We start from the raw sequence: 13008 nt of genomic DNA on the forward strand, positions 1-13008 counted from the left end.
GTATAAAACTTCCATATATCAACTTTCTGCATAAATATCTGTTGTTACTACCTGCGGCTTATAGTCCGGTAACCTGCTTATCCGTGGAAAAAAAAGTTTTTTGCTCAATTTTTGCTGGTGCGGCTTATATGCCAGCGTGATTTATTGCTCAAAAAATACGGTACTTTTGATACACAACCTCTCACCCCAAAAAAATGACATAATTTGAAAGATCTACATATTAAATAAAAACTTTTCCTTAAAATTTCACAAACTTTGATGCAATTTTCTGTTCTTTTCATTTGTCATTTCTTGTTTATGATTGTACACCTGCTCCAAGGGAGCAGCCTATACTAGTATCGGCTGCTTATTACCGATACCTGGTACTGTATCTGTGCTCACCCATGTGTTTGTTTCACTTTTATTATAATCTTATTTTATAATCTTGGTATAATATCAATTGCATACACTTTCTATAGTCATACATTTGTCATTTTTATTATGATTGCCATGTATTGTCACATTTTTACGTATTTTTCACCTGTCATATTGGGTCCTGTACTGTTGGGACTGGATGGATGGATGGATGGATGGATGGATGGATGAACGGATGGATGGATGGACGGATGGATGGATGGATGGATGTTGGATGGATGGATGGCACTTTATCCCCTGGGAAAAGTCTCTCAAGGAAAGTAATGTTCAAGCAGCATAAAAAAAGAAACGAAATTGAAAAATGAATTTGTTTTGATGTCTATCAGTTGCATTTGGAGGTCTCATCATGGCAATACATAATATACTGTATATCAGGCCACCCTCCCTAAGCATAGGATCTGCTCTATGCATAGGGACCCATTCTTTGTGGGGGGCCATTTTCATAAAAAGCTTGGGGCACTATATAATCAGTGGCATCTTCGAGCGTGGTCAGTCATGGTATTTAAAATGTTAACGAAACCTTCATCGACTGCAGGAGTGTCAATCTCGTTTTAGTTTTTGGGCCGCCTAGAGGAAATCTATTACCAAGTGGGCCGGACCAATAAATTCACTGTGTAGATTTATATAACTTTAAAATAACAACTTCAATTTATTAATTCTTTTTTTTAATACTGTCCAAAATAGTACAAGCGCAATATCACTATTAATTATGAAACATTAACATAAAACATTTCAGGTTTTTTCTTTTTTGAAACCAAGTCAGATCATTTTTATACTTTACACAATCATCTCGTGGGCGGGATTAGACCCATTAGCGTCCCGTATGTTTGACACCCTTGAGATCAAAACCAGATGAAAAGTATGACCTTGCCTGCACTGAATTTTACTTTTCACTTCAGATTTATTATTCCTGTTTAATGTTGTCAGAAATAGTACAAGTGCAATATCACTTTTAATCCTAAAACATTAACATTACTATTCATCATGAAACATGTCATTAAATCCATTAAGTTCTGCTAAGTTGTACAAAAAAATATCTTAGCTCCAGATGAATAAGACTTCATTCAACACAGGTCTGCGGTTTCTGTGCAGAGTAAATTAAGTCTGAAAATTGGAGAATTCCTCTTTTTGGATTTTGGGAAATTGTACATGTCAGCATTTTAGAGCGTGCAAGTATGGACAAAGCACAATGGAAGAATGTGTAGGTTCCCTCAGGCAAGCGTGTACAGCAGGCCAAGGAGTCCAAGCAAGCCCGCTCCATGAGTGTGTCCTGTCTTTGTTTTGCAGGGTCATCTACTTGCAGGTGAGCATGAACGAGGGCATCTCCTACATCACCAGCTCGGTTCACATCACAACTACTGAATGTGTGAGTACATCGTGGGCGCGCCCTTGACCTATTATTCAATGATATTTCTCTTTTCCTTTCAAAAATTCTTTTGGCTTTCCTCCAGTCCTCTTCCTCTCTTCTTACTGACGTCTCCTCTGTTGCGTGTGTCATCAGAGGAGACCGTGAGTACTGGACTGCACAGTGGCATAGGTTTAGCTCCGGTTGACTTTTCTGGAATCTAATCGCACGGTCAACGTTGTTTGTGTGTCGTCCGTGCAGTTTGACGGCACCATTGTGCTGATTTCACTGCTGGTGGTGTTCTTGCTCTTGGCCCTGCTGCTTATGTGGTGGTTTTGGCCTCTTTGCTGCACCGTGGTAAGTTGACACATTAGCGTTTTAGTATCATTTGACAAAAACCCTTTTAGCCCCATGACGTTAATATGATTTTTTGATTTCTTGACCTTCAGGTCATTAAAGAACCCCCCCCTCCACCTCCTCCGGAACCTGTAAGTACATCATCTAGTGATCTATACCATGATGATCAATTGTGCAATTTAAAATGTAGTGCGAAATAGGTTAACCACAGTATAATAACAAAAAACAATTTTAATGAAAAATTAGAGGTGGCTCAGCGGCTTAGCCCCTCCGGCTCGCAGTTCAGGGACCCGAGTTCAAATCCACCTGGCTCCGGCCTTCCTGTGTTGAGTTTGCATGTTCTCCCCGAGCCTGTACGGGTTCTCTCCGGCCACTTTGGCTTCCTCGCACACTCCAAAAACACGCATGGCAGGAGCATTGCACATATTAAATTGTCCTTAGGTGTGATTAGATGCGTGAATGGTTGTTTACAAAAGTTACTACTCGGCATGGGGAGAATATGCAAACCCTACACAGGAAAGCTGGAGCAAGTTGATCTGATTGACTTCAAATATTAATTAAAAACATAAAAAATATTGGTAGGAGTAGTATTTGCGCTGGTGCAACTCATCAGAATTTGGGCAGCGTAGCTAATCTATAAAGACATCAACTCTGGAAACGGAGGTAAAAAATGGCAATTGCTTGTTCGAGAGCACTCGAAATAGTCCTTAGGTGCGGTTGGGTGCATGAATGGTTTGTGCCCTGTAATTGGCTGGCAAGCAGTTCAGGATGTCCCCCACCTACCGCCCGAGAGTAAGCAGCTATAGAAAATGGAGGGATGCTAATCTGCTGAGCACTGTTGTGAAGCCCTTTAACATGCCATCCCCCCAATGTGTGTAACATGGTTTTGTATGTGGTGTTCAAGAAAAATATAAATATACCATGCATCAGAGTGAAAATTGAGTTTCCCCTTGATGCATTATAATTGGTACAAGAAATCGAAAACACATTTCCTGCAAATCAAATTCAGAGATTTGTTTGCCACCTCATTATACATGGCTAAATATAGTTTCTAAGCAGAGGTAGAAACTATAAAGTAGTTCACACAAAAATGACATATGCTAATTTTCATTGTTTTCAAACGTGTAATGGCTGTCACAATCATATTTCATTTCATTGGAGACTGCGCATATGGAATGTTACGCGCTGTTTTGCTCTCAAAAGGAATCGGACGATGAAGATGGGATGCCCAAGAAGAGGTGGCCAACAGTGGACGCTTCCTACTACGGAGGACGAGGAGTGGGGGGCATTAAACGCATGGAGGTTCGACACGCACACAAGTTTGCCACTTCTCGTGTTTAAACTCTACATGTCATTTGTTGTTGACATGTTTCGTGCAGGTGCGCTGGGGGGAGAAGGGCTCCACCGAGGAGGGCGCCAAGTTGGACAAACCAAAAAATGCTGTTGTCAAGATGCCCGAGCAGGAATTTGAGCCTTACGAACCCAAGCCTCGCAAAGCCAACCGCCGGCCCACCCAGCGGAGGAGGTGGTACACGCCCATTCAGGTTTGTTTTCAAGTGATGCGTGAACTCTGTTGACGCATCTTCAATATTTTAATTAATCATGCGTGTGTGCGCGCGTATGCCCCTTCCCTCACCTCCCCAGGGGAAGCTGGACGCTCTGTGGGCTCTGTTTAGAAGAGGCTATGACCAAGTCTCTCTGATGAGGCCTCAGCCTGGAGACCAGGTGAGTGCTGGGCTGGCTTGCATTCCTTTGTCATTTTGTATGCAACAAAAACAAAATGTGCGCAGCAGACACTGGCATTATGACTATAATTATGGATATTTTTGAGGGTGGGTAACAACCACTTAAAGGCTCTTTTGCAGACAGTGTTTTCGTCATGCTCCCAAAGATAGAAAACATCTGCAGCCTCATTCCAGTCAGACAACATGTCTGTGTGTAACATGTACAAATCACGGCGGCAGCTCATTCTTTCGCACCCAGTGCGTGTAAAATGGCCTCTTGATCATGTCATCAATGCCGCCATTGTCGTCGAGGCACTCACTTTTTATGTCACTTTTCTAAAGATGTGCAGTTCTGTCGGCCGCCATTGCCGCAGTCGCATCATTGTTTGTTACACAAAAGTGTAACACAACTGGATAGAGCACAGCCGCGCCTGTTTTGTAACCTTGGACCCTCATACTGCGCCCCTATAACCTCCGGGACATGTTTTCATCATCATACTGGTTGCCATGGTGTGATCTGCGGTTGTCAATGGTGTCATTGTCGGCCCCGATTGGAAAATGTATCAATTTGTCGGCTGTGCCACATCTTCATCGCGTGTAACGGTATGCATTTATAGTCTTAAAATCAATGGATTCATCTCATTTTTTTTCTCTTCCCGAGCTTCACAATCGATCTTTGGGAGGTTTTGAGACGTTTTCTCAGTCACTTCACAGAGATGTCCCAACAATGAGCACAACTGCCTTCATGCCCCATTAACTGAGAAAAATGAAACTACTCTTCACATATATACAAAAGGAAAAGGAAGGGGGGTGTGGGGTGCACTTGTGCGGCAAGTGAGCATGATTCCACTGAAAGGCCAAGCGAACATAAAAGACTGCTAAGACCTCGTCAAAGAGCTGCTGTCAGTCGAGCTTCGAATAGTGACAGATATTGGGGCAAAAGCAATAAATATGTGAAGTCGTATACATCATGTTCAATGCGAGCTGGAAGAGGATTTACACCGAAACATCACTAACAAGCTCTCGTACCGAAGCTGAAAAACTACTGATGGCTAATGTAGAGCAAATAAGTACCTGCGATGTGTGATGCACGGAAATAATAAACTTTACAAGATTAGGCACAACCGGAGCCTTTCACTGCAATGACAATACTGCTCAAGAAGCAGAGATAGAGCATACTAGCCATTTTTTTCAAGAAATTGTTCATAAACAATATTGTCAACTATGTGATTTGTAGGACTGAACAATTTAGTTTTTCCTCCTTAACTCTTTCAGTGCCAAGCGTTATCTGAAAAGGAGACAAACGGAGAAAATAAGCATTTTTGTGAAAAGCTGTGTTTTCTGCACAACAGTGACTTTGGCATAAATATTTCTTTTTCGCAGCATCAGAAACATCTCAACAGTCCTTCCCTTTGACAAAACATCAACAAAAACAATGAAAAGTGTGTTTATGACAAAATACTAGTTTGTGTGTGTCTATAACCACATTTAAACAGTGCTCTATTGGCATAATATTAAGGGGCGTGCTCGCCACAACTGTCAAGAATTCTTGTCACTGACATCCAAGCTAAGGAGTTTATATAGTTTACTGGGAGATAATATAGTTATTTTTTTGAAGGTCCTCCTCCAAAGTTGTTTTTAACAAATACAAGCAATACATTCATCTCGTCTCATTCATATACAACTATACCTTATTTTATGGACCAATTATATGTATCAATACAGATATACACAATTTATTTTTTGTATTATTTTGTCCCAAAATGTGAGAAATATTTGAACCCAAATTGATTTGAAAATGACCACATTACCACGTTGCAATTTCATTTTGAATAATTGTCCAGTCCTATTCATCCTCAAAGTTAGGTTCTAACTCCAAAAATAATTTGGTAACAATTTTTTTTCCAAAATATGATTACAAAAACTAAAACAAATAAATCACGGATATCAAACTCAAGGCCCGGGGGCCAGATCTGGCCCACCACATCATTTTATGTGGCCCGCAAAATGCTGATTTGAATTCAAGTTTCGAGATAAAATTCCAAACTTGTGAGTTTTGGGCAAAAAAAAAAACCAAAACACTTTTTGTTCCCAATCCCTCTCTTTTACCGGCCTCTGATTTCAAAACTAGCAAAAGTGTGTGACGAACTTGAACATTTATTTGACTTCACAGTCATTTCGGCCCTATAACTACAATTTGGCCCACGAGAAAAACGAGTTTGACACCCCTGAAATAAACGCAACACTTTTCTATGTTGAGTGAGTAAAATGCCCTCGGAAGTGACGAATCTAGCTTGAATGGCACCTTGTGTTTGAGATCCCTTCTTTGCATGCCCCCCCCCCCAAAAAAAAAGTTACAACACACACACACACACACACACACACACACACACACACACACACACACACACACTTAAAAGAAAAGAGGAGTGGAACTTATATTTTTCTTCAACATATATTCAGCTAAAAATTAGGAATGCGACTAGCAATCACATTTAAGGTAATTCTATTGAAGTGAAACGCAAATCTTGCTTTGCGTAGATGAATGTAAAAACTGAATGATGCTTTACGATGCTAAAGCAAGGTAAACTTTCCTGGGATATGGTTGTGGCTCTACAAGGGGGGTGTAAAATGATCTTACAAATGCCAACCATTTTGCATCACACATTGGAAAATTCTTCGAGGACGCGTTGCCCCCCCCAGATGCCAATCTATGCACCCACACTTGATAGCACATATAGCAGAAGCCCCCAAATGGCTTTCTTTAAAAAACAAACTAAGATGGCAAAGGGCACAGCAAATCTGGACAGATTATCGAGCGCTCGATCCGCTTTCTCCCTGCATTATTTTTAGCTCGCTGCATCCGCAAACGGCCATCAGCATGCTGCCACTTTCTGCCGCACGCTGTCTTTGCATTTCATGCGTCCGCATGCGTGTGCGCTTGTCACTGTAAGTTGTGTGTCAGCGCCGCCGAGTGAGCGTCACATAAACAGATGGGCAGTTTAAAGGCCACGAGCCATATTGTGACACAAGAGATTCCCTTCTTTTGTCCCCACAGCTGATGGCACGGATGCTCCGTCACACAGGACGGCAGAGACCAGAGGGTCCTCAGCCATCCTGCCCCCCCCCCCCACCTCGTCCGTCACCCAATCACTTTGCTTTAAAGCTCCACTTCACCCTAATTTTATCCAACACATTTCATCACTCACTTCTTGTGGCGTTTAAGGCTCGACTTTTAATGTCTGCCACACGTCCAAAGCATCCATCCATCCATCCGTCGCTTATTCCATTCAGGATAATACCGGAGCCTCTGCCAACTCATTTGGAACTGCTTGCCACACTAGTCAGTCACAAGGTTTGTCCATTTGGTTCATTTGTGAATGACAATAGTTGTAAATCATCTTCAAATCAAACTCTGATTTTTAGTTTTGTGAGTAATGTTTGTTACCAGTGAAATAGGCAATTTATTTGGATACTTTTAGACATAGCGCAATGCAAACTGAATTAGGTTCTAAATTACTCAAAAAATGACTTTGAATCATGATTCAGATCATTATATTTGTGGGAAGCCTTTATTTGTGCACCTTTGGAAGAAGCTTTCTGATAAAGGTAAAGTGAAACTTTAGAATAAAACAAAAAGCTTTTAATTTATCTGAAGTATAGGGCTGCCAACAGTTTAAAGAGAGCCAGCTGCTAAGAATCAAATGTCAGGTTTTTTTTGTTTGTTTTACCTTGTATTGTTTTCCTGTTTGTTTGTTTTTTTTAAAGTTTGTTTTGGTTTTTTGCTGATGGGGCAAAACAGTCGTTCGTTTGAAGGTGGAGTTAATTTTTCTATATTTGATGATGCATCCAATGTGGTGATTCTCAAACTTTTTACAGATTACCGCCTGAAAAATAATAGTGCCAACATCGTGAGTAATGAAATAATATTCACGTTCAATAAAAAATGGTCCAGTCTTCAAGAGTATTTATGATTGTATAAATATAAGGTTGCACTTAAACGTGAAAATCTTAATAAGCACTTACATAATGATCCATTGAAATGCATTGCACATCGTGACCTTTATACATTGGGGTCACATGATTCATGGGGGCTGGACGATTGCAGTCAAGAGCATGCAAAGTATCCAAGTAGCAATTTTTTTTAATCTACTAAAAAATAAGTGTCAAATAATAATACTAATCTAGCAACTATATTAATAATAATTATTTACAATGTTTATGTTTTCATCAAAAGGAACTTGAAGGGGATACAATCAAGTTCATCATTGAGGCAGAAAACTCCAATAAAACTTTCTTTGATGTGGCCTTTTTAGTCACCTCAGGAATATACAGTATATATATATATATATATATATATATATATATATATATATATATATATATTTTTTTTTCCTCATTTTTTGGAAAACAAGTCCAGAACAGTTTATTTAAACATGCATCAAGAATAGTCTTTGCAGAGAGTATAGCAACTGTAAACATTCAAATTCAATACTGTGCGTATAGAAAAAATAGGGGAAGAAATTTTCAGTGTGAGAAAGATGAAAGAAAAAAAAACTAGATAAAGAATTGTTCTGAAATAGTTTTCATAATTTGTTAGAGATGGCCAACTCCAAAACTCATTGAAAAATATATTCAAAGGATCCTTCACAATCATTGTCTTTATATTTTTTTAATTGTTGTAGAAAATGCTTAACATGGGTAGTGTGATTTTCCTTCATACTTCTTTTATGTTATTACTCAGCATTGGGTTTTGCTGTGATATTCACTGTTGCATGATGTCAGCTGAAGTGAAGTTGAATTGATTTGATTTAAATTTTTCCTTGACCTGATGACATCATCCAATAACAGTGAAGGATAGATGGCATAAAAGTGATGATGTACAGTATTTTTCTAAGAGTCCCTTAGTATCGCTTCCAAAAGTGGGATTGCCTTTTTTTTTATATATACACAACATAGAATCCACAAACATTCATGTTTACATCCTGGTTTTCTATGAAATATGTCGTGTGTTGTTTGAGAGCAGCACCGTGTAGTAGTGTAGTGCATCTACTGTACGCTTCCATGTGTGAGACTTGATGACAGGCAGAGCTGTCAGGTCGCATGCGTGTCTGCGCTCACGTTGGCCTTCACTGTATCGGCCACCCATGTGTACGCACACCATATTGACTGGATCATGATTGTATGTGTGTATGTGAAGGGTTCAGTCTTGAGGCCTAGAAAGAAAACATGTGGTGTTGGGAGGAACGCCGGAGATGTTTTAGGGGCTTGTGCTTAAAAATAAGTTGAGCTTTGGGAAGAGACAGGCGCCAAAAGGGGGAACAAAGCTGTGACAAACAGTAGAACACAACAGGGAAGCGTGCTGCTAAATTCTCTTTGTGAATTTTGCGGTGCAGCGCCGACAAGTGTTTAGATTTTATGTAAATTAAGTTTACATACGCCTTCCACACTCACATAATTAAAAAAAAAAGTATTTATTTATTGGACGCGAGATGCCCATTGTAATGCAATCATGACGACGAATCGAACCCATACTGTCCCCTCAAAAGCCAGCGCCAGGTCCCGGTACCATTATCCATTAAAAACGAAACAGGGAAAACAATGTTGTAATTGAGAGGAAACAAATGAGTTTAGGCAAACACAACAACTTTAGCAGTTTTAAAATAGTTTGAATTATATTCTTGCAATCTACATTTTCGTTCGTATACACTTACACCTGTCATTTGAAAAAAATGGAGAATTTGTTTTTTTTTTATTATTGCTCTGCTTTAACTGTATATAACCTATAATATTGATAAATACTTACCGGAATTTGAAACTTCCATTGTTCCCTCAACAAACAACCTTTAAAAACGATCATAATTATTATAATTATTAGCATAATTCGTTATTCACTTTCTCCGTGCATACAAATGTTTTTTTTTTTTTTTTTAATTCATGTAAACATTAAAAAACATTAAGTCCTACAAGTACTATACAGTAAATCATGATACACAAACTCACAGGTGTCAAACTCATGGTGCAATTTACCCCCTCTGATCTGGTGCAGAAATGAATCAAAATAATTGAATCAATTGTTTTCAATGAAAATAAAACAATTACAACAAATAAATCAAGTAAAAAAACAACAACACATGCAGCGGGTCAGCTGACCTAAAGTACAATTTAGACATTGAAAAACAAATCTTGAAATTGGCTGAGGGAGGCCAGAATGCAAATTATGTGCTTCAGTTTAGAGGCAAGCAGCAGCATTTTGAGGCAACCAAATGGTGATGTTTAAGGAAGCTGATTGACTCCATACATGAAGTGTTAGTTATCCAACAAAGACGCGAAGAAGACAAGGAATACAATTTCAAAATCGGCTTATATTTTAATATTCTCTCTCACAGACGTAATTTCCAATGTAATTAATTTGTTGCCCTTCATAAAAAAAAAAAAAAACAACAACAACACATTCTTATGTCTTAGTGCTCTTTTTACAAGCTTCTCCCGAACCTTCCTGTCGCTGTTTATTCATGAGCCAGAGGGTCCATTCAGGCCATATGTTGCGGCGGCGGCATGCTCGCTCACAAACGCACTCATATTCATGAGCTTGTGTTCTCATTGTGTCCATATGCTCAGACTGGTGTCGTACTGCTGCTCCCAAACCGGCCCGTTCTCCGCAGCCTGGTGACAAGACCCTGGCGGTCAGACCCCCCGACGGCCCTCCTCTCCCCGAGCGGGCTGACCCCAATCAATTACGCAGCCCCTCGTATACATGCGCTCGCACAATGGCGCCCCTCGAGCCACAAAGCTACTGCTGCCTGGGCCATCTAAATGGCCCCTGTGTGACTTTAGGGCCTCTCTGTTTAATAAGGTGTTATAATCAGACCACCAAGGACACAGAGAGCCCCCTCTCCATCCCTCGCGACAACGCCGACTTTGCAAGCGGCCATCAATGAGGACAATAAGAGAAGCGTCCCACTCTTTGCTGCCTTGTAAATCATGATTAGCGCCCTCTGTTAACTATTGTGGCCATATTTAGAAATGCCTCTTTATGTTGCGAAGGCATAAGACATAAAGCACTTTCTGTTTGGTGTCACAGCACAGGAGGAGCAAAGGGGAAGACTGCAAAAGTGTGTGTGCCTAATTTTGCGAGCTATTGTGGCGCAGGTGTGAAGGGAGTACAGGCGCGCCTCTGTCCGCCCTCAGACACTCTCGCCTCTGTCAGCAAAAGCGGGACGCGACTCGCTTAGGCGGTCTCTTATCTGCGCCAGCTTATTTGCTTCAAAACACTTCAAAAACACTGCAGCCTTAAATATTAAACAATACACGAGGAAACATTGTTAATTGTCTCGCAAAACCGAAAACAAAGAGGATGTCAGTTTGAAGCGGTTGGCGCATTTAGCAATGGCATAAGCCTTTCGGTCTGTTAGCTTAATGCTAGTGCTAATAGTTTGTGAAGGAGCTGGAAGCTGAGAGCTACCTGGTTGCTGATTAATGCGGCAGGCTACCTATTTGACATACTTATGAAACAACATTTTACCCAAATTCACATTTCTATGTAATAATTTTCTATAAGTATTGTGTTATTACTGCACATTAATTTTGTCTGGGCGGGACCAAGTAACTCAAGCACCAAAATTTGTTGAAACGGAATTACGATTGATTGATGCATAATCGTTTTATATATATATATATATATATATATATATATATATATATATATATATATAATTTCTTTAATGACTTTTAATTCTATATTATTAAATAATCACTACCTAATGGTATAAACGTAATAAAAGTACATCATTATGATGTGCCATTTGAAATATCACTGTTCATGTTTTTTTTTTAGGGGGAGGGGCGGGGGGGGGGGGGGGGGGGGGGCAAAAAGATAAGACCAAAGTGTTGTTTTCTCAACTTTTCTGTTGTGTCTTTCCAGGGTCGCTGTATTCGCTTCCACCGGGTCAAAGAGGGCGAGCCAACCAGATACGCCCGCGCCGCCCCCTCTCCCCCATCCTCGCCGCTTCCCACCGCCTCGCTTCCTCCCGCGCCCGCCGAGCAACGACCCTTGGTCTGCAACTCGGTCCCCCGCACCAAACCCCCTTCCAGAGGGCCCCGCACCACGCCTCCGTCACGCACCCTCCCTCCCGGGCCACCCCCGTCCCGTGCGCCCCCGGGACCGCCGCCTTCCAGACCCCCTCCCAGGCTGTGATGATGATTACGTGGTCCAACTCCTGCAAGCCAGTGGGCTTTGTTGCTGGACAGCAAAAACATACCATATTCATCCTATGTGCAAATCAACCAAGCATTCTATTACTTCAGTACTCACATTGTGACGAATAGGAAGACAGCAAAAAGTCCATTTATGTTAGATTCTAGTTCAGGGGACGACCCTCAACCTTTAGCCAAATACAAATTCTTCAGTAAATCTAACATGAATATTTTTTGAATGTGCGAGAGGTTCGATCCACCAAGCATCGAACTGTGAGGCAGTCGTGCTAACCATCAGATAAAAAACAGTTCTACTGCTGCATAATTTTTTTTTTTTTAGTATGGCCTCTCATAGGAAAATGTTTTCCTCTCGCTTTCTGGAATGTGTAATATGTTATGAATGAGTAACTTTGCTTAGTTTTAGTGCAGTAGGTTTTCATAAAAACAAAGGCGTTTTCATGTGATGTAAGTTGGAACGAAGTTTTCATTGTTAAACTACTCTCAGAGTTGCTGCAAATTAGGCCGACATTCTCAACTAGCTAAAATCCTTGTTGCAACTGCAGGGCAGTTTCTACAAATTTTATTTATTTTATTAGCCTTGGCTGAGTTCAACGCTTGGGTTTCTCTTAGGGCAAAGTCAAGTTGTGTGTGTGTGTGTGTGTGTGTGTGTTGTTTTTTAATCTTTTAATGCAAGCAAGCCCTTCAGACTGACATCCAATTTTGGTCTTTTTACTACTTTAGTACCAAAGATTACCTTGTGCTTTTCACTTCATTTATTGACTGAAATGATCATTTGCATTATTTCTGTATTAACAACTTCAATAAAAACTAAATTTGTTTTTTTATGAGTCACATCTTTCATCTAATAAAAGTAATCAGTTCTGCAATGTTCAGATGTTTTTTGTAGAAATACGTGACCGCTTATGACATTTATTATTTACTGCTGTAAATGCTTTTACCTGAATTAAACAA

General features: G+C 40.3%; 1 protein-coding gene across 1 annotated transcript in view; it reads left to right on the forward strand.

Annotated features, from left to right (window-relative positions):
• Positions 1-12879, forward strand: part of antxr1d (ANTXR cell adhesion molecule 1d) — a 38355-nt gene extending 25476 nt beyond the window's left edge. Inside the window, exons 12-18 of the mRNA XM_088420903.1 lie at positions 1702-1780; positions 2021-2116; positions 2209-2247; positions 3320-3418; positions 3496-3660; positions 3761-3841; positions 11765-12879. Of these exons, the coding sequence (XP_088277029.1) occupies positions 1702-1780; positions 2021-2116; positions 2209-2247; positions 3320-3418; positions 3496-3660; positions 3761-3841; positions 11765-12037 (832 nt within the window). The 3' untranslated portion in view covers positions 12038-12879. The remainder of the gene's footprint in view (positions 1-1701; positions 1781-2020; positions 2117-2208; positions 2248-3319; positions 3419-3495; positions 3661-3760; positions 3842-11764) is intronic.
• Positions 12880-13008: the final 129 nt, after the last annotated feature.

The sequence above is a fragment of the Hippichthys cyanospilos genome, chromosome 8 (genome assembly GCF_059441005.1).
Source record: "Hippichthys cyanospilos isolate Australia breed blue-spotted pipefish chromosome 8, RoL_Hcya_1.0, whole genome shotgun sequence".
NCBI lineage: Eukaryota > Metazoa > Chordata > Actinopteri > Syngnathiformes > Syngnathidae > Hippichthys > Hippichthys cyanospilos.